General features: G+C 41.0%; 1 protein-coding gene across 1 annotated transcript; it reads left to right on the top strand.

Moving 5' to 3' along the window:
* The first annotated feature begins 2,671 nt into the window (after positions 1-2,671).
* On the top strand, positions 2,672-22,400 carry castor2 (cytosolic arginine sensor for mTORC1 subunit 2). The gene is made up of 9 exons (XM_064982109.1): positions 2,672-3,083; positions 11,420-11,490; positions 14,356-14,549; positions 16,594-16,726; positions 17,721-17,844; positions 18,180-18,290; positions 19,177-19,259; positions 19,512-19,606; positions 19,735-22,400. Exons 1-9 carry the CDS (start codon positions 2,968-2,970, stop codon positions 19,798-19,800), a joined length of 993 nt encoding a protein of 330 aa, XP_064838181.1. The 5' UTR covers positions 2,672-2,967; the 3' UTR covers positions 19,801-22,400.
* Positions 22,401-22,688: the final 288 nt, after the last annotated feature.

Here is a 22,688-nt window from a genome sequence, read left to right as displayed (position 1 = left end):
CTGTTTTTGCTTTGTCATTGTGGGGTATTGCGTGTAGATTGAGGGAAAAAGACAATTTAATAAATTTTAGATTAAGGCTGTCACGTAACAGAATGTGGAAAAAGTATAGAGGTCTGAACTTTCCAAATGCACTGTAACTGTCACGTCAAATACTACAGGTGTTGACTTTACCATGAAATGCTTCACTTGCGCCGAATAAAACCGATGTAGACTTTACTGTGAAATGCTTACTTACGAGCCCTTTCCCAACAATGCAGATTTAAAAAGTACAAAAATCATCAATTAACTGTTCAGCAGTCTTATAGCCTATGGGTTGAAGCTGTTCAGTAGCCTTTTGGTCCCAGACTTGGAGCTCCGGTATAGTATATGTACAGTCATGTTTTGAACTGTATACCATGGAGTGGGGAGGGGCATAGCTTTTTTCTAAAGGGGAATATGAACTGCATGTTTATTTTCAAGACGGTCAATCGTGTTATCTGATCTCCGATAGGAGTAGGCCTAGATATTTTTTAAATATGGAAATGCATGCTCTTGCAGGTTCACAAAAGTAAAAATTTCTATAGCATCACATGTTTTAATCTGTACAGTATTTCAATGTGGTAAATTTTATGCATCAGACTCCCCCCAAGAAATTGTTCTAAAAACCTGATGAACCTGCAGTTCAAGCCTAAAGTTGCCATCTCAGCAACTCCTTCAGACCCATATAAATCTACTTTCACTAGTCCATGTCAATTCAAGGAAAGGGGAGGTGGTGGAAATGGCACTAGAGAAACCTCAAGAATACATAAAAACATCTGAAGGGAAATGTCCTTTGAACTGAACAATATCATATTTTCCACACCCTCAACTGGGCCCTAGCTTTGCGAGATCAGAGTGACTGTAGGGTCTTATCACTGCCACAGACAAAAAAAGCGTATTATTTTATGGCTCCAGTCAGCTAGGGCCTTAGTTACCACCAGTCATAGCCTGTGAATAATTAAACTGCTGTCTAGTTTTTATACTGAAGCAAGGCCTAGTCTGGTCCACGAGTGTAGGAGGGGTGATGGAGCTACTGAGAGTATGTGCACTATCTACGAAATAGCAGTAAGTTGATGGTGATTGAGATGGAACTTATACTGCATGAAATGACATCACCACCTATACAAGGCTATCCTCCCACCTGCAGGTTCAAAGAATGTGACCTGAGAAAACGTCATAGTTAAAGCCCCTGAGTGGTGCAATGGTCTAAGGCACTGCTTCTCAGTGCTAGATGCATCACTACAGACAACCTGGTTCGATTCCAGGCTGTATTACAACCGGCTCTGATTGAGAATCCTACAGGGTAGAGCATAATTGGGCCAGCGTTGTCTGGGTTTGTCTGATGTAGGCAGTCATTGTAAATAAGAATTTGTTCTTAACTGACTTGCCTAGTTAAAAAAAGGTTAAATTAAAAAATGATAAGTGTACCTGTATTTGCCTTTGTAGAGATACTCTACAAAGATGTCTGAATGCTGTGCTCTACCAAGCACAATGGAACCACTGGGATTCCTGACATCAATGATGATTTAGTTTGTTTATTTGCATACAGAATAACACGAATAACTCATTTGTACGTTCTGTTGCCTCAATCTTTGGATTTATGTCAGATATAAATCATAGAAAAGCTCATTTGTGGGCACAATTCCAGCACCTTCAAAATCGGTCAGTGCTATCAGGGATCCTTGGGACGTACCTACCCTAAATCCTAAACATTTTAAATTTCAACTTCAATCGGGTAGGGATGTTCCAAGGATCCCGGATAGCACAGGCCCTTCAAAATCCCAGTCTGGTAGGTAGTAAGGTCAGAGTTCAAATATTCTTTCAAGATCTTGTTTAATGGCATCATCACCATTGTCATTTACCAATGCATTGACGGACCAGGCCATGAATTCTGAACCTCCATTGAGTGATGCTCTGAGTGGAATCCCATAAATCAGGTTACTTGTTTCTTTGTGTTCAACATTAAACTCTTATCATGCTGCTATCTGCTTTGGGGAGCTGATGAACTTTACATCAACAGAAAGTGAGTATGGTGATTGAGTTAACAGGGTCCCATTGTTAAAATTGCAAATGTATAATGTGTCAGAGACTGTCAGACATCAAGTGTGCTGTCCCCCCAGTTTCGGCTATCAATCAGGCTGCCCTGCAACTCTGATTACTGTAATAAGCCTACTTTAATGGTAAATTGTATTTATGAGGAGGGAAATTAGTCTTCCTTCTTTCAATGCAAACCCCTACAAAATATTAACCTTATAAGTAGGCCACCGATAGGACCAAAACCTGTGTGAATAACTGAAAGCAAACAGTTAATGAATTTCAGATGGAGATAGGTAAGTATATAAGACATGTGTGGACAGGCCATTAATGTCCTAGCGATGACAGTTTTTGGACATTACGGGCACAGATGTAGTAGGTCTATCTTGCAAGGTTGATTTGTAAGATGTCTGGGGTTTGTCCTCAGACAATTTAATGCATTACAAATCATGCATATACAAAACAGTGAAACAAAATGCTTAATTTGTCATATTTTGCATTGTCCTTGTATTTGCTCCATGATGGCCCTGCCATGACGCCATAGGAAATGTGAAACTACATGTCCCAACATGCCCGTGTGGCAAAGCAGGTCCTCCCCTTCTTTTGAGTGGCAAGTTGTTTGTTTCACTGTTACCAGCTGCTGGACTATTCCAAGCCCTGTCGGAGAGAATACACGGGGACCGACAGTCATTCTCTTCCTCCCCGTTTACCTCATTGTGATTCTTTTATTACACCCTGCTTCTATTTTACCTCTCTTTCATTCTTTTCCGAAGTGGATAACTTGTCCTTCTCCCTCCCTTGCTTTCTGCTACGTTTCACGGTTTTTATAAGCTATATAGGTGTATTTATTTTTTTTTTTTTATTAGAAACGATATACATCTATGTCTTAGATGTTCCTCAAATGAGAAGACGCAAATGATGGAGTTGCATATTTTAGAACACAGCTTGAAAGTAGCGAGTATAGCAAAAGAGGGCATTCAGATTTGCACTCACGGATTAATCAAACTCGCCTTCTTGCCCTCTAAAACAAGGTAAGTAGCTTTATTTATAGAACATTTTTATTAAATCCGATACAATAAAGAAAATTAATCATTCTAAATATCTTATTGGGCAGTAACGTTTTTGCAAACTAATTGCGCGACTAGATACAATGTTGCCGATCGTTGTGGCAAAACTGTCCAATTGTAATTCTCTTCAGCAGTTATGTTTTAGCTTTCAATGAAAATGCATGCTCTGTTTTTGCATGAGTCAATGAGTGCTGACAGTAATTCTTTAAATTCAGTATGTTGTTTTGCATTGTCATTTTTTTCAGCTTTTGTGCTTTTGTAGTCCGGTCAACGTGAAGGGGTGTGTAGGCTACGTGCTTATGCTGCGTTTATGTCCTGTCGGAAACTCGGAAATCTACTTGCTTACTTGTAGAAAGACGATACCAGAGATACTGGATATAATGAGGCCTGTGACTCCGCCCTAACAATGGGATTCGTTTTCCACAGACCGGAACGTCGGCTGTCAAGCTCCCGCCTATTCCTCTCTGTGGTTTGGTGGATACATCTTATTTTAAAAAATATAATCGAAGAGGGGTGTTGACATCAACCGCCTGTATTCAATGGAGAGTGAGAAGCAATGCTAGCCTCATGAATATGCATAGACCATCGCGAATTTCAAGGACTACTCCAATATTTTTTTCTCAGTTGTCAAGTGCATCTCACTTATTTTATTTTACCAGGTAAATTGACTGAGAACACATTCTCATTTACAGCAACGACCTGGGGAATAGTTACAGGGGGGATGAATGAGCCAATTGGAAGCAGTACACTCGTAAGAACCTAGGCATTACAACATTTCTATTAGATCAAATAAGCCTTACGTATCAAAATGGCAATTCATGTTAATCGTGACTAAATTCAACACTTTCTCCACCCCATACAAAAACTCAGTTGCTTAATAATTAATGATCTGCTTAATGTGTACAGATTATGGGGGTGGAGTTAACCCTCCTGCTTCACCTCTTCTGCCTTGTTCATGAGCTAGTCAGAACTAACAAACTCAAATTTCTGGTTGTAGTTATACTGCTGCGTTCAACAGTTAACATGTCCTACATTTCCTAGTTCCGACAAGCACTTGAACGCGGCATTCCTCTCTGATACCGGAGTTTCCCACTTGGGAAGAAGAATCGACCAATAAAAATATCTACGCATATTATTATGTTCATTTTTACTCGGAGGTCCCGAGTTTCCCACATAATGTTAACGCGGCATTGCAGCTCTGCGGTGTTGTGTTTTTCGTTGTGTGTAGGTGTAAAATTAAACGGGGTGAGGTGGTTGCTTTAAGTCAAACTTGAACTGGCGGCGTGAGACTATTATGTTGTTCGCGATGATGCCGAATATATAATTTGAAATGTTGCAATCATCTTCTGGTTAGCTAGCCATTCTATCTGTTGCTGGATATGTGAACGCTGGCCCGCTGGTTGTGTTTCTGACTACAGCCTTTCTCGGTTTTAAATACATTTAATAGGTTCTAATTAGGAGACAACAATAACGCTGTATATTTTTTCCTCCTATTAATTTCACCTGGCATGACGAGGATAGGGCAGGTTATCTGTAGATTATCTTCTGTAAACCTATTGCAAAAGTTTAACTTACATGATGAAATGCCACTGTAAATGTGCTGTGAGCATATTATCAATAGGCTACTCTAACCTAAACTTCGTTAGTGCTATTTTCCTCAAGTGATTATTTCCTCAAGATCTATTCTTATCACTAAAATGTTGGCCTCATCTGTGAGAAATGGGACTACAGGCCAATAATATAACAGTTTTGCATTCCAACAAAGATCTTTGGATCCTCGCTTTTACAACTGCACCAGGATACAAGTTGAAGGCATTTATATTTTAGTGACACATTAATGACACATGGGGTTGAAAAGGTCATTTGCTAACCTATGTTTACCAAGCTCTCCTTAAGGCAAATTCTCCTCCACCTTTCAGTGACCTTTTTACATGTGCTGTGGTGACCCTTGAAAAATACTTGAAAAGGAGGCAGAGGTCCACAGAATGCAGTATAAATGTTTCATCGCACAGCTTGGGGGCGTAAAACATGCATTTAGGTTCACATTTTGCAGTGGTATGGTAGATACAGCTTTGTTTCGATCTCAAATGAATAGAAAAGATGAGTACCGTGTCATTTCCTGGTTTTAGTCAGTGCTTATCTTTTCCATTCATTTGGTGTGGAGGCATATAGCTGGATCTACACAATCGATGTCGTGGGACGTGGTTTCAACTTGACTACTTTAGAGGTATTATAACGTCTGACAAACTATGATTTGAAGGTGTAATGACCCTTAAGGCAGTGTTTAAAAATACAGATAAAGATACTGATATCCCATACTCTCTCCACGAAGTAAACAGCAGTTATAGTATAGAAAATAGAAGACAGACAAACTTTTTAAAGATCTTATTTCCTGATGCACAGACAGAACTGAATTAAAATGGATGCATCTGTCATTAAACAGCCTGTGGTTTCCCCTTATACCTTGGATGTGTTTCATTGCTTCCATTGTTGGCAGACAGAGCTGGATGCACCAAGCTGGTCTGTTTTCAGAACATTGTTTGGCCTCAAGTGGGATGAGGAAATCTTTGATCGGCTTCATCTGAGATTTGGGCCTGGTTGCAGCTGTCATTTCATAGCATTTCTATCATTTGGGAGTCACTAATAGATTTGCCTATTGAGATTTTATATTTGCTGTACCTCCCATCACATACAGTACTGATTGTGTCCAATTTCGAGTTAAGTAATGGAAGGTTGTTAATTGCTCATGGGTTTTCTAACAGCCTGAATCAAACTCATTTAGAAGCTCCCTGTGAAGTGCCTTGCATTCATGTAGAATTTAAGTCATGCTGACTAAATGTGGATCCAAACAAACACAAGGCGCTGGCTTGGAAGCTGCTTGCCACCTAGAATGTTGTTGATGACCTTCTCCCTAAATGTGCTGTCTCACTGATTACAATCCTGTCTTTTATTTATATATATTGAATACTGTGTATATATATATATTGAATACAAAAGTAGAGAAAATAAAATACTTTTTTCTCTACTTTTGCATGTTTTTGATACTGATTGTTATCAGATCTTGACCCAAAACCTAATATTATATAAAGGGAGCCTAAACAAATAAAACAAAATTACATACTTATTTCATTTGTTTAATAAACAAAGTTGCAAGACCCAGTGCTCCTGTGTGAAAAAGTAATTGCTCCCTTACACTCAATAACGGGTTGTGCCACCTTTAGCTGCAATGACTCCAACCAAACACTTGTTGTAGTTGTTGATCAGTCTCTCACATCGCTGTGGAGTAATTTTGTCCCACTCTTCCATGCAGAACTGCCAGGCATAATGGGACCCATGTCATCCAAATAGTTGATACTTTTGACTCCTCTGTCCATAGAACATTCATCCAAGAGTTTTGATGATCATTCAGGTGCTGTTTGGCAAACTTGAGTCAACATTTTGGATGACATGGGTCCCGTTATGCCTGGCAAAAACCAAACACTGCATTTCACAGTAAAACCTTATACCAATGGTCAAGCGTGGTGGCTGTGTGATGGTTTGGAAATGCTTTACAGCTTCAGGACCTGGATGACTTGCCTTAACCATGAATGCTACTCTGTATCAGACAATTCTACAAGAGAATGTCAGGCCTTCGTCTGTGAGCTGAAGCGCAGCTGGGTTATGCCTCAAGACAATGATCCAAAACACACCATGAAAATGTCTAAAAAGCCACACATTTTTAGTTTTGGAATGGCATAGTTAAAGTCCAGACCTAATCCCAATTGAGATGTTGTGGCAGGACTTGAAACATGCAGTTCATGCTTTAAAACTCACAAATGTTGCTGAGTTAAAGCAGTTTGGCATGCAAGAGTGGGCCAAAATTCCTCCACATTGATGTGAGAGACTGATCAACAACTACAGGAAGCATTTTGTAGCAGTCATTGCAGCTCAAGGTGGCACAACCAGTTATTGTGTGTATCATGCTGTCGAGACCGGGCATGCTCGTGCGCCTTCTCACACATGTTGATTTTTGTACATCCACACCAGATGCAATCTAGATACGTAGGTTGAAATATCAAAACGAACTCTGAACCAACGATGTTAATTTGGGGACAGGTCAAAACACATGAAACATTCATGAACATTTAGCTAGCTTGCTGTTGCTAGCTAATTTGCCCAGGGATATAAACATTGGGTTGTTATTTTACCTGAAATGCACAAGATCCTTTTTTTTCTGGATCTTTGTGGAATTTTGACCCATTTTGAGTCACACAAAATCGTTTGTTCTCTACTCCAACAAAAACTAATCGTTTCTAGTAATCTCTCCTCCTTCAGTAATAGTGGACTTTATATGTCAGTTGGCAACCAACTTTAAGGTGCATTACCACCACTTACTGGAGTCTGGACATCAGTTCATTTTTCAATCACCCATGTAGGTATATGCTCCCAAAAACCAATGAGGAGAGGCGGGACTTGCAGAGCATCACGCATCAAAAATAGAGCCAAGTTCTATTTTAGCACCTGGCTACACAGACTTGTGAGCAGATTAGATTAAATGATTGAATAACATGTATGTGTACATTTATTTTGCAATTCTCGCGTACACAACGCAAGTGACGTGGTCAGCATGTAAGGGGTCAATTACTTTTTCACACAGGGGAATTGGGTGTTATAAATAAAATAAGTATACATTTTTTTTGCTATTTGTAAACACCGGTTCCCTTTATCTAATATTAGTTTTCGGTTGAAGATCTGAAAAACATTCAGTATACAAAAATATGCAAAAATAGAGAATCAGGGGCCTCCCGGGTGGCGCAGTCATTAAGGGAGCTGTACTGCAGCGCCAGCTGTGCCATCAGAGACTCTGGGTTCGTGCCCTGTGTCGTAACCGGCTGCGACCGGGAGGTCTGTGGGGTGACGCACAATTGGCCTAGCATCGTCCGGGTTAGGGAGGGCTTGGCCTGTAGGGATATCCTTGTCTAATCGCGCACCAGAGACTCCTGTGTCAGGCAGGGCACAGTGCACGCTAACCAAGGTTGCCAGGTGCACGGTGTTTCCTCTGACACATTGGTGCGGCTGGCTTCCCGGGTTGGATGCGCGCTGGGTTAAGAAGCAGTGTGGCTTGGTTGGGTTGTGTATCGGAGGACGCATGCCTTTCAACCTTCGTCTCTCCCGAGCCCATACGACAAGATAGCAGCTACTAAAAACAATTGGATACCACGAAATTGGGGAGAAAAAGGGGTAAAAATTAGATAAATAAAATAAATTGAGAATCAGAAAGGGGCAAATACTTTTTCACCACACAAAAAGAGATTTTGATGATATTTAGCTAAAATAATTGGACATGAAAATCCAGTAACTGAATCTCAGAAGGTATGTTGGTCTATGGCAAAACATATCCTGATGTCTCCAAAAGAGACATGGTAAAGTTTGTAGTACTTTACCGTAACATGTTCATTCCAGCCTTGGGTAAGTTACGGAATTGAGACTTTGATATTTCACTTTAAAATATGCTAAACAAAAACCATTGATTTCAAAGTTTAATAAACCAACAACCGTATGCATAATAAATACATTGAACAATTTACAGTAAAAACATAATAAAAATAACTGACTGGATAGGCCAAAGTTTGGTAACAGAATTGCAGTAAAATCTCCCTCGGTTTTATTTTGTTACCGAGCTTTGTATCTGCACAGTTCTTCCAGTATGTCTTTTGGTAAAACGTTCAGTATAAATTGTTAAAATTATTCCTTGTGCATATAGTTGTATGATTCTTTAACTTTTAAATCAATGGCTTTTGTTACGCATACATTTTTAAGTGGGAAATCTGAGTCTCATTGCAATTTCATTATCGTGGAATTTCCATAAGGTAGGTTGTTTCTGAGGGAGCTTGCACTGTGAGAGCATTTGCTTGAAAAAAAAAAACATCTTAGTAAAGAAAGACATTTGAATGGAAACATCCTTTTTGCTATTCATATTTGAACATGAAATTAGCTGGTGGTGAGTTAACCCTATCTAACCAATGTTTCATGGGCAATGCGTGAAACTCGAAGTACAAAAATATTTTCAAGAGGACACAGCCATGTTGAATTATCGCTCATCTAACGTTTCCAGTCAAAAGCAGAGATCAAGTTACAAATGTTTGTTCTGATGGCAGTTTCCGGGTACATGCACCAAGAGCAATGAGGTAGACAAACTTCAAAATTGCACTCTCTAAAGTCTACCGTTAGCTCCGCATCCTTTCAACTCAAAACCTTCAATTGAAAACACAAATCCCATAGTGGTAAAGCGCCAAGTCAATACTGAAGGTGAATCTAATCTGAAGTCTCCTTTAATGGCAGTGAGGCACCCATTCTCCATGCATATGTATTAGTAATGCTCTCCACCATGCCAACCCAAGGACACTTGAGATGATATGACACAACAACAGGAGAGGTTTGGGAGTGGGACAAGTAGGCCAGTCGAGTATTTAGGAGATGACGCACGCCAACATCATCAAATAAATGACTCATGCCATCAGACTCGCTGCTTTCCACAATCAACAAGTATCATGGTACCCCTTGATTGAGAGGTTTGGGTGGATCGGACAAACATTGCTCTTCTCTCCCAGAATCGTGAGCTGGTTCAGGTTTTATGATTGTCATAATAGTCTGCAGCAGGTGCTGGCAGTCTCAACTCAAGATCCATGTATTTTATTTGGGCATGTTTGCATAGGGGCATTTATATCAAAGAAACCATAAACTCGAAAAACTGAAGGCCTCTTACACTTCAGTGTGATGCAAAATGCATAGCACATAAAATTAAAAAGGTATTATTCATCCTAATCAGACAGGTTTTTACCCGGATGATACATTGGAGACAATATAAGACAAGTACTGGAAACAATAGAACATTGTGACAAATCTGGGAAACAGGGCCTGGTATGTTGGCTTTGATGTTAACGCCCACAGACGGACCTGACTGAACCAAATCTGAACCTATCATACACATATGTTTCACAAGTTTGGATAGCACAGTACAATACATTGAGTAGAGTATTGTACTGTACTTGACCGTACTGAACTATGTCTTACTGAACTCTACTGTACTGTAAAACCCTGCTATGCTGTGTTGTACTGTACTTTGCTCTGCTGCACTGTGATGTCCAAACTTGTGAAACATGAGGAGAATGACATTCATATCCATAATTTAGCTTTTCTGTGAGGTACAGATCAGGGACCCATGTTGTAATTCAGTTACCGTAATTCTGTTATCGGGTGTAAATCCACCACTTACTGTAGTTTAATAACCAAAATAGATTTTCTTTCAAACTCAAGGTATCATAGCTGACACCCCATTCTTTCTGCAGATATCTTTGAATCTTAATTCAGAGCAGATATTTAAAAGTTTTGGGAAAATGTGGTCGCATAAAAACCTGAGGGAGATTTTAACATAATGCCATTACCAAAGTTTGCATCTGCATAGTCATTCAGCTAAATTGTTAAAAATAGTCTTTGTGCAGAGTTGAACAACTTTGAAATCAATGGTTTTTGTTTGGCATACATTTAAAATAAAGAGAACAAACTGAGTCAAACTGTAATTGTGTTACCGTGGAAATGCCGCTAGATGGATGCATGGAGTGAAAATGTTCAAAAACATCTCTGGTTTTGCAATTCCTGTGGCAACGAGGTTTGCACAACTGTATGGAGCTCCTATCACCCATTACTGATGGAAAAAATGAAAGAGATAGCTGGGCTTACTTCGATCTGAACAAAACCATGGTGTATTTCTATGTTGTCTCGATGACCTGATGGGCCTCAAATATAGTCCATCATTATGTCATTAAATATGGTGATGAAGAAGATATTCAGACTTGTGATCAAACAGATTGGCTGCGCTGAGTGTATGGATGTGTTGCTTGCGTTCCACGGAAGGAACTTCATAGGTATGTGGGGTCAAACAGATTTTTGGAGGCTGATGACATTAGAGGCTTTACAGAAGTTTAGTTTCTAATTGTTAACCTCAAATTTGTTTCCTGTTGTAACTGAATGGTTCATATATACACAGGCATATTATGTAGCATTAAAAAAATGCTCATGAAACCACACAATACTTAAGGCTAACAATATGCTTCTGCTCATTTGCATTGTCCAAAGAGGTACTTTCTGGGTATTTAGGGGATCCCTTCTTGCTTATTGCCTGCAAGCAGCTTTCAATAACTCCTTTCCATTTAAATAACTGAACTGAGATAATTAATATGTTCTGTTGAAACTAACTGGTTATTTACAAGTAGCATAATGAACCATGTTATTCAATATGAAACCTCCTTTATCGTTTCCAGATGCAAGTTTTTCAGTTTGACGGAAACTCCGGAGGATTATACCATTATCGTCGATGAGGAAGGCTTCAAAGGTGGGTTTTGTGGTCGATACCTCTGGATCTTTACCAGGATGGTAGTAAATCAGGAAAACATGTGTAGTTCTATGATTTTCGGGCAGTGTTATCCAGAATCCTTGGGACATCCCTACCCTAACCATTACCCATTGTACATTTTAACATCCCAGGGATCCCAGACAGTAAGGGCCTATGCTTTCTTTAATTCCTCATATCTTGACTCGATGCCAATGTTTGACTACATATTGCTACATCAGTACTGCCCGCTGTGCCATTATGGGTTTTTAAATTTTTAATTTAACCTTTTATTTAACTTGGCAAGTCAGTTAACAATAAATTCTTATATACAATGACGGCCTGGGAACAGTGTTCAAGGGCAAGACGACAGATTTTTACCTTCTCAGCTCGGGGATTCAATCTAGCATTCTTTCGGTTACTGGCCCAACGCCCTAAATGCTAGGCTACCTGCCGCCCCGGTTAACAGAGGCCAAGCTGTCACTGGCTTGGTTTTGTGGTTGAGTGATGAATCCATGTCATTATAGACTGGTTTCCAGGGTGACCCTCGTTGGTCACCATGGATACTAGAAGCTCTGTGTTGTGAAACAGGTGCAGGTATTCTACTGTAGGTAGATTGGCTGGAAGTTTGTATTGTGCTCATCTGTTGTATGTATGTATGTATGTATGTACAGTGCCTTGCGAAATATTCGGCCCTCTTGAACTTTGCAACCTTTTGCCACATTTCAGGCTTCAAACATAAAGATATAAAACTATTTTTTTGTGAAGAATCAACAACAAGTGGGACACAATCATGAAGTGGAACGACATTTATTGGATATTTCAAACTTTAACAAATCAAAAACTGAAAAATTGGGCGTGCTAAATTATTCAGCCCCCTTAAGTTAATACTCTGTAGCGCCACCTTTTGCTGCGATTACAGCTGTAAGTCACTTGGGGTACGTCTCTATCAGTTTTACACATCGAGAGACTGAAATTTTTTCCCATTCCTCCTTGCAAAACAGCTCGAGCTCAGTGAGGTTGGATGGAGAGCATTTGTGCACATCAGTTTTCAGTTCTTTCCACAGATTCTCGATTGGATTCAGGTCTGGACTTTGACTTGGCCATTCTAACACCTGGATATGTTTATTTTTGAACCATTCCATTGCAGATTTTGCTTTGTTTTGGATCATTGTCTTGTTGGAAGACAAATCTCCGTCCCAGTCTCAGGTCTTTTGCAGACTCAATCAGGTTTTCTTCCAGAATGGTCCTGTATTTGGCTCCATCCATCTTCCCATCAATTTGAACCATCTTCCCTGTCCCTGCTGAAGAAAAGCAGGCCCAAACCATGATGCTGCCACCACCATGTTTGACAGTGGGGATGGTGTGTTCAGTGTGATGAGCTGTGTTGCTTTTACGCCAAACATAACGTTTTGCATTGTTGCCAAAAAGTTCAATTTTGGTTTCATCTGACCAGAGCACCTTCTTCCACATGTTTGGTGTGTCTCCCAGGTGGCTTGTGGCAAACTTTAAACAACACTTTTTATGGATATCTTTAAGAAATGGCTTTCTTCTTGCCACTCTTCCATAAAGGCCAGATTTGTGCAATATACGACTGATTGTTGTCCTATTGACAGAGTCTCCCACCTCAGCTGTAGATCTCTGCAGTTCATCCAGAGTGATCATGGGCCTCTTGGCTGCATCTCTGATCAGTCTTCTCCTTGTATGAGCTGAAAGTTTAGAGGGACGGCCAGGTCTTGGTAGATTTGCAGTGGTCTGATACTCCTTCCATTTCAATATTATCGCTTGCACAGTGCTCCTTGGGATGTTTAAAGCTTGGGAAATCTTTTTGTATCCAAATCCGGCTTTAAACTTCTTCACAACAGTATCTTGGACCTGCCTGGTGTGTTCCTTGTTCTTCATGATGCTCTCTGCGCTTTTAATGGACCTCTGAGACTATCACAGTGCAGGTGCATTTATACGGTGACTTGATTACACACAGGTGGATTGTATTTATCATCATTAGTCATTTAGGTCAACATTGGATCATTCAGAGATCCTCACTGAACTTCTGGAGAGAGTTTGCTGCACTGAAAGTAAAGGGGCTGAATAATTTTGCACGCTCAATTTTTCAGTTTTTGATTTGTTAAAAAAGTTTGAAATCCAATAAATGTCGTTCCACTTCATGATTATGTCCCACTTGTTGTTGATTCTTCACAAAAAAATACAGTTTTATATCTTTATGTTTGAAGCCTGAAATGTGGCAAAAGGTCGCAAAGTTCAAGGGGGCCGAATACTTTCGCAAGGCACTGTATGTATGCATGTATGTACTTTCCTTTGCTGCGTTGAGGCTTCAAGTACTTGTTGTTTGGTTTTGTTTTCGTGCCAGTTCATGAAAATGGCCGCACACACATTTAGCTCTATATTGAGACTGTTAAAACAAGTCTGAGATTGTTGGCATGGCTTTCGCTATTAATCTATGCTCAGTGGTAAATGTTTTACCCTGAGTGATTTATAAGCTAATTTACTAACCACAATGAAGACCCTCTTGAAGGCAACTTGTTTAACAAAGTTATTATTTTTTATGATGAAATAAGCATGGTCAGTATAGTGGTATTTCATTGTTCTCAGCAGTGGAGTCAGACCTTTTTCCAAGTCAGACCCCTCTCATATTAATGGCACCCATGCTTGACAATGCCTCATCCAGCTCATCAGCGGAGGAGAATGTCAAACAATCATCCGTAAAATAAGAGACATTGAGAGTCTGGTGATGCTGTTAGCATCTCATTTATTGCTAAGGGGACCGCTGACAGACAGACACATCCTTTTGGGACCACACTAATGCCACACTAACTAGGCCCCACTAATAATTTTCTTGTTCCCTTTCAGAACTGCCCGAGTCGGAGCACCTTAGTGTCGCCGAGGCCACGTGGTTGGCTCTCAACGTGGTGTCGGGAGGCGGGAGCGCCACCAACTCTCAACCAATCGGAGTCACCAAAATAGCCAAGTCTGTCATTGCCCCCCTGGCAGACCACAACATTTCTGTGTTTATGCTGTCTACCTATCAGACTGACTTTATCTTGGTGAGTGCTGTTCCACTACAGACCTCTCTTAAGCGTAATTTATAACCTATCTAGTACGCAACTCAGGAACTACTAATATCTGGTCAAAATGGTGATCCATTGTAGATGTAGGCAGCCCCTCAATTACAAACTTGACGCAAGTACCCAGGATTGCCGTTTGCGTTCTTGCATTGCGTACATACTGTATAAATTAGGCTTTTGAAGTGTTGTTGCATGCCTTCCTCAACTTCCCAAGGAACACATGCAAGATATCAGCCAGCCAATTGGCCATTGTTATGAGCACCTTGTAGCGGCGCCCGTCTCCCTTCACGTGTTATTGATACTCACATTTAGTTTGAGGACCTATTTGTCAGCTTAGCTGCTTATCCCTGTAAGTATTACTGAACATGGTCATTAGCCTTACCTATTATGTTACCAGTGGTATGAAGGTAGCCTACTCTTAAATATACCTGTAGATAATCGAAAATAGCTTTTGGAACAGGACATTTTAATCAAGTATGCCCTCACTTGTACTTTGTGGCCTGTGAGTGTTTTTCCATTTTGCTCAACATGAAAAGACAACAGCAGTGGATCTACAGTACCACCCTGGGCAGCACTTTTGCTTTGAGAAGGATCTTTTCATTTTGTCAAAGTTGCTTAATCACACCAGTTCTTTCTCATGCCAGGCCTTTTTGGCTATAGGGAGTATTTGTATTACCCTGTTACTAAAAGGGGGTGGGACACACGCGCGCACACACACACACACAGACACACACACACACACACACACACACACAAGGTCTGCTGAATAACCGGTGCCTGTGTATGGAAATAATTGTTAACAAAAATGGAGATGTTGATAATCTGGCAGTAGTTATGTAAAGAGGATCAGCCTCAGCTCAGTCTCTTGCTGGATTTCCCGGCAACATTCATGGCCACTGTTCTCCCTCCACGCCAGCTGCTCCCAACTACGGCCTAATCACGGTCTGTAAAGAAATGAAGGAAACAACTTGCGTCTCTCTCATCTGTCTCTCTCTTTCTCTCTGCCTAATGTCTGTCCATTTGTCTGTCTCAATCATGTCCCTCTTTCGCTTTGCCTCAATCTCTCTGTCTGTTTGTCTTGTCACTCTTTCTCTCCGTTTCTATCCTGCATGCTTTTGTTCAGATGACTTTTTAATTTTTTATTCTGGTGTTGTATTATGATTATTTGCGTTATATAAACAGTGGGACCCGACCCAAATGAAGAAAGCAGTCATTTAGAGGTAGGAAGCCTTAAGTAACCTGACTTGGTCTGACTCAACCAGCCTAGAGGAGTTAGAGGCCAGCTTCTCACAGGAGGCTTCACATTTTGTTTACATCCTCAATGCAACTCAAATAAGGGTTTAGTCAGGGGGAGAGGAGATGGATGAGTTTCTGTCAGGATCCGGCAGAACAGTCCCCGTGGGGATGGAATCAGTCCATCATGTCCAAATGTACAGTTCTTCAGGGAAGGAGGCACAGAGTTCAGTTGGGGAGAGCACAATTTTGGGGGAATGGACACACAGTAGCTTTGCATTAGGCCCATATAATGGAGACCTCTTTGGGGCATTTCATTTCACGTTGAAATTGTATTTTAAAGCAGAAGACAGTCTCCAGCTTTTTAGCATTGCATTCCTTTGGGAGGTTGGTTTCCCAAGCCTTTTGCTAGTCAGATATACCTGCTTGGAATGCTTGATTAACATTTGCTGTACCCACAGGCCTCTCTCTTTAGATACCCTTGAAGTGTTCCGATAAGCAAAATGCAGAAGCTCCGAGTTCTTTTGAAATTTCACTGAATAGTTTTCTATTGTGACTCTGTAGTTTATTTCCCCTGATAAGTGCAGTTTCAAATTGTGTTTGAAGTGCAAATATGAGTTACTTTCTGACGTATTAGAATCAGCCAGGTGGAAAGACCGCCCTCACCTGCTGTTCAAATGCTATTTCACGTTTCTATAAAACCTTTTTGGTTTTTCCCTGTTGTAACAAGTTTGTGTTTTGCTTTGGTTGAGGCTGAGTTGTTGATGGCGTAGTGGTTGTGTTCATTCAGGTTCGAGAGCGGGACCTGCCCATGGTCATGCACACCCTGTCTTCTGAGTTCACCCTGCTGAGGGTGATCAATGGAGAGACCGTGGCCGTCAACAGCCTGGGAGTCACCAACGGCTTTGTCAAGCCTAAACTCGGTAGGCCATGAGTGTCAAACTCATTCCATGGAGGACCTAGTGTCTGCAGGTTTCTGGTTTTTCCATTCAATTAAGCCATAGACAACCAGGTGAGGGGAGTTCCTTACTAATCAGTGATCTTAATTCATCAATCAAGTACAAGGGAGGAGCAAAAACCTGCAGACACTCGGCCCTCCGTGGAATGAGTTTGACACTAGTGGTAGGCACACAATACTTTTATTCCCCTTTTCACACTATCATGTGGACACAAACTTTGCTGTGCTGACTCGGTTATTTACTTTTCACGTTTCCTTTCCTGTACAGTTCGAGCCCCTATGGGACATGTGTAACCAGGCCAGCACATCTCGACTCAGTAGTCTGAAAATGCTAGGATCCAAATGCTTGGATTTAGATACAGTAACGCACACTCTGTTTCAGCTTATGCATAGGGGTTTCTGTGATACAAATGGAAATGTATTTCATCCCATGAATGAGAATATTGCAGAGACTCCCTGATATGAATTGGCTGTTCTGTTGCAGCCTGTCAAACCTTGAATTGAACAATCCATCTTTGGTAAGAGTATGTCAATCCAGCACTCGTAGTCAAGGTTCTTCCCCAGAACAGAACCTGAGATAACAGTCTGATATGGCAGGCAGAACAGCAAGGGCCAGCCCCAGGCATAAGCGACATAAGCGGTCGCTTAGGGCCCTCGGCCACTAAGCCCATGGGCTCATTTTACATTTGTCATTTAGCAGACACTCTTATCCAGAGCGACTTACAGTAGTCAGTGCGTACATTTTCGTTCTGGTCCCCCATGGGAATCTCACGACCCTGGTGTTGCAAGCGCCATGCTCTACCAACTGAGCCACACGGGACCACATTTTGTTGTCGGGATTTGTAAATCTCTTTAGGTGATATATTTCATGGGTAGTATGAATCAAAATCAAATTTATTAGCATATGTGTTCACAACTGCCAGTATCATATTAATAAAAACATGTTTTTGCTCTCTCAGTGCCCCGTCCCATCATCCACCCTCTTTCCAGCCCCAGTAACATGTTCTGTGTGACCAGCCTGGACCCGGACACACTGCCCTCGGTGGCCACCCTGCTCATGGACGTCATGTTCTACTCAGGCGGGTAAGAACCAACTCCTCAGCACTCCTCCTTTTTTACATAAGGCTGTCACCAGAGGCCATCTGCTGTCTCTTTTCAAGAGACTATCATACACACACACTGCCACAAGAACACTTAGCTGTTCCATTCAGACCATTTGTTTTAGGAAGTCTAGAACCTGGAAGAGGGTTAGACTTAAGCAAGGGCTGCCATAGGATGGTTATGCTGCTGTTATGATTAGACTTTAAAGATATAGAAAGGTTTGACTAGCAGACCACTCGGTGACCAGGTTGGAATGGACAGGACCAAATGTAGTCGAAAGATTGGACACACTTGAATGTCACTACTTTCTATTCCAGCATGAAGGAGCCCGGGGCGTCTAGCGAGGACTCTGGTCACATCCGCTTCTTCTCCTTCTCTCTGATTGAGGGCTACATCTCTCTGGTCATGGATGAGCAGACCACACCACGGTGGGTGCTCTCCTGTGGTCCCGTCAGTTAGACACCATAACCATGGTTTTTTTCTCTATCACCATCAGAAAGGCACAACTGCTGTCAATTTGCTGTTTCGAGTCATTTGTGGACAACTTGTTTGCTGGGTTTGCTGCTGGGTTGTTAGGAAACAAACATAGAAGATCATAAAAAGTTTATTTGTAAAGAAGTTAATGTAGAGTTGACAGCTGTTACAGGTGTCACTTGTGTAGTAACCCGAACAGCTGCATTACTAATCACGTGGATTGAACTAAAGGATTACAGTACCACTACATTAGTAGCTATTTTAGCATGGGCTTGTCCTACATTGGTGAGGAATCCCTTATATGGGTCAGTTTTGTCTAAGCTAAAAAGGGGGACAATATGTGAACCAAGATTTTAGTACTTCCGAAGTAATATATTTTTCACCATAGCATGTAGGACAGGGATGATCAACTAGATAAATAATTTGTAGACTGCAAATTGACCGCAAGAAGCCCAAACAGATATAATATTTAAATTAAACCTAATTTCAAACCTTGCTTATATTTATCTACGATCTCATCTATCTCTCTATTATGCGTGGGAATACTTCAACAGATTTTTCCTAAATTAAAAACACTTGTAGCTAATTTCCTGGTGTTTTTAGTATTTTATGTCAAACAAAAATTCCATCCACCATCCACAGTTGGGGAACCCTGATGTAGGGCAACCACTGGCCTACAATCTGAATTTGACCAAATCGCTGAATATAACACAAAAGACAAAAAGATGTATTCGCTGTTTTCTGAAATCTTTGAATACATGTGATGTGAGAGGTACATTAATATCTTTAAATGTTACTTGAATGAATGTGTGCATTCATTTTCTAATTTATTCAAACCAGGTTTCCAAACAATGTCCTCTTCACTAGTGCTTCAGGGGAGCTTTGGAAAATGGTTCGCATTGGAGGACAGCCTTTAGGATTTGGTAAGTAAGACAGTTGTGGTTCTCTCTGTTTGGTTTCCACAGATCTCCCACATGTTAGTCAGATATCTGCAGAGTGCACATCACCAAGAGACACTGTTTGATGCGAGCGTAATTTGGCTAAGATTAGTAAAAACAAACTGTGATGCCAATACGAATATTACTGAATACATTAAACACCCAGATACGTCCTGTGTCTAAAATAATTCTGATATTCATGGATATCTGTTCTTTATTCTCATTGCCTTGTGTCAGACGAGTGCGGTATTGTGGCTCAAATATCGGAACCCCTGGCGACTGCTGACATTCCAGCTTATTACATCAGTACCTTCAAGTTCGACCATGCCCTGGTGAGTGATGGTTTACAACTCTACACCCTCTCTGTATCGCTCTCTCTGTTTGTATGGTAAATTGTAGGGGTCAGTTTTAACTGGAGCTTTTGGAATAAAGACTTAACCCTGCTCCCTATCTCTCATAGGTTCCAGAAGAAAACATCCAGAGTGTGATTGGAGCTTTGAGGACCAATGAGAGCGCAGGACAGTGAATGGGAGATGGGAAGAGACAGTGGAACTAGCGAGCCCTGTGCCCTCACACCCACGCGTTGATTTATCATGTCAAACTCGTTTTTTTTTAAGTGCCAAGAGCGTATCAGTGGACTGCTGTGGGGGGTGATTCTGGGAACAGGGTAATGTAACGCTTGCGTGATGTAGATGGGGTACAGGGGAGGCACGGTGTGTGTGTGTAGGGATTCTTTTGTTCAGCGATCAGCAACGTGCCCCTCCTACGTGCCAACTACGCAACCCTACCGACCACATCACCCCCTTGACCATCCACTCTTACCCCAAACAACATCCACTTCTTTGGGGACCCAAAGCTAGGGTGACTGCAGTGTTTTGTTTTTCTTTTCTCTCCCTCCCCCTCACACCATTTCACCATGTCAACGCGGCCTACTAAGTTTGGGCCTATCTCTTCGACACCAGCCCGGAATGCTGCGACCCGGCCGTCACCTCCTTTTACTTTGGCGGCCAATGACAGCCTATACTGGTGCTTTAGTATACCACACTTTCCTTCCTAACTTTGCATTGTTTCTTCCCATAACAACCATACTGTATTAGCTACCAGTTCTCCCCATAACAACCATACTGTATTAGTTACCAGTCCTCCCCTTATGGAAAGAGAATGTTCTCTACAAACAATTATCAAGATTTCCATTATTCTTATTATTTATTTTTCTCAGTGCCAAGTCGTTTTAAAGACCAATGCCTTGTCTAACGCTCAGTGTGTTTGCACTTGAAGGTGACATTTCTGAGTTGTCGTTGGTAATGACACAACATAGTGTGGTTTTGTTTTTACAAGTTATTGAATAAGCTTTTAATGTCAAGTCCTGATGAAATTCTCATTATGGAAACTCTTCTTAAAGTAATCCATTTCGGGGCTAGAGTTCTCATTGAAATGCCATTTAGCTGAAGGCTAGCGAATAGATTGCAGGGGACTGAGGCAAGATGTATGTCAATGGTCCTAAACGCTGGTGACCTGGAAAGCAGATCAGATTTGTCAGATGGGAAAATGAAAGATTCTGGTGTTGTGTTTAAATTACATTTACTGACAAATCACAGAGCCACTGTTATATAGGACATATCATATAAACAACATTCTAGTTGGCTATATATAAACCAGTTTTCATGTAGTATTGGTCGTTTTGGGAGAAGTAGGTTATCGTTTTGCATCAAGTGCCACACCATGCCTGACACTAAACCAGCCCTTTACCACAAACTAGTAGAATAAGGAAAAGTGGTGGGGAAATGTTGGTTGGGTTGTGGATCATTGAACCAGCCCTGCAACCCTGGTCAGTTTAGGCCTTCAGCTCACCTCCCTACCCCCTCCTACCTCGCCCCCTGCCCCCCCTCACCCCAGTCTGCACTTTAATACAGGTCCATCCTGCTGTACTGATGTGAAAACGGGGAAGACTATTTTACCCTTGAAGGATTCTCTTGAGAAGGTGAGACTATATTGGTCTTAATGCATTGGTGTTTGTTTTTTTGTCCGCAACAAGAAAAAGCTTGCTTCGTCAGTTAGCTTTGATTAGCAGAAACCATGTAGCTATTAATCAGTGTTAAAAACATAAGGGTGATATAAAAAATAAATGCTTTTGTTTTCATGTTCGAGTGTGTTTGGTTTCTCAAGGCCTTCCTGTCATCTGTACTGTTTTGTTTTGTCTTCATTTCCAACATCGGTCCCCCAGACCCATTGCATATTCAAATTTCATCATCTCACCATTATCCTAATTTAGACTTAATATAATGGATTCTGAAAGGAACTTGCAGCTTTCAGCAATAATGTGATTTTTATATTAAAATCATTGGTTGATTTACATTGATTCAGTATGTGATGGGCTGGAATGTAAACTCCTATGCATGGGGTCTTGGGGGACTGCTGTTGGAGACCTTGTATTGCTAGATGCTGTACCAAACTCTCTATTATTGGCTTTTTAGTCCAGCATTTTTTTAAATTCATTGGCAGGGCTAGGTTTCCCACTTCAATGCACCCCGCTTATAAAGAATCAAAAGTGATAGATTGAAGTGGTGAAACTGTGGGACATAATCATTCCTATTACTTACCTTGCTTTTCAAGAATCAATCATTTTTAAGAATGAAGTCAGCCAAGGCAGATGTGAGTCTTAAAATAACACTATGTGATGGAGAAAAATGCAACAGTGAATTTTTACTTTGTCGCCCTATAAACAGACAAGACGGGATTCAAACACACCACAATGTGCCAACATCGCACTGCACTTGAAATCGGCGACGGCTTTATCTATCCCTTCCATGCCGACGCATTTGTTAGCTTTAGCTTCTAAGATTTGTCTGCCATTTTAAAATGTTCTCGCTAATCATACTAATTTGCAAAAAAAGTTTGCTAAAGGTGGGAGAAAATATTCGGTAGTCAAGATCAACCATACCCCTCACGACACTTGTCTTTTAAAGACAATTTCCCTTAAATCAAGTGCAGTGCAACCACGGCACATTGCGGTTTGTTTGAATCCTGGCCCAAACACTTACATTTTACCTCTTTGTTGAAGGCGTCTTGCAGTGCAATAACATTGTGGTCTGACATTGGTATTACAAATAAAGCTTGTATTCTATACTTGAAGTGCAACTAAACATCCATATCACAGTCACACCTTCTATTGTTGTTCGTTTTAACCCAGGTGTCTGCAATAACTTGTTTGACCAAGGTCTCAATTTAATCCATATTGCGTAAAATCCGCATAATAGCGCAATTTGAAATTGAAAGGCAATGTTCCTGCTTTCAAAGTAAATGATGACCTTTTTTAGTTCAACATCTGCGGTACGGATTGAATCTAGCTCCAAGTCACTTAATCCAAGTATTGACACCTCTAGATTGATTGCTGTCCTCACCATTGCTGCAAAT

The sequence above is a fragment of the Oncorhynchus masou genome, chromosome 12 (genome assembly GCF_036934945.1).
Source record: "Oncorhynchus masou masou isolate Uvic2021 chromosome 12, UVic_Omas_1.1, whole genome shotgun sequence".
In the NCBI taxonomy this organism is placed as follows: Eukaryota; Metazoa; Chordata; class Actinopteri; order Salmoniformes; family Salmonidae; genus Oncorhynchus; species Oncorhynchus masou.
Note: the sequence above shows the minus strand (reverse complement) of the source record. Positions and strands in the feature narration are given on the sequence as shown.

What these genes read in the sequence shown, in the direction of transcription:
- castor2 (XM_064982109.1), top strand. Translation starts at nt 2,968, where the DNA reads ATGATGGAGTTGCATATTTTAGAACACAGCTTGAAAGTAGCGAGTATA. An exon ending in CTTTGTCAAGCCTAAACTCG is followed by an intron (nt 16,727 to 17,720) that starts GTAGGCCATGAG and finishes TTGCTCTCTCAG; the next exon opens with TGCCCCGTCCCATCATCCAC. An exon ending in GTCATGTTCTACTCAGGCGG is followed by an intron (nt 17,845 to 18,179) that starts GTAAGAACCAAC and finishes TTTCTATTCCAG; the next exon opens with CATGAAGGAGCCCGGGGCGT.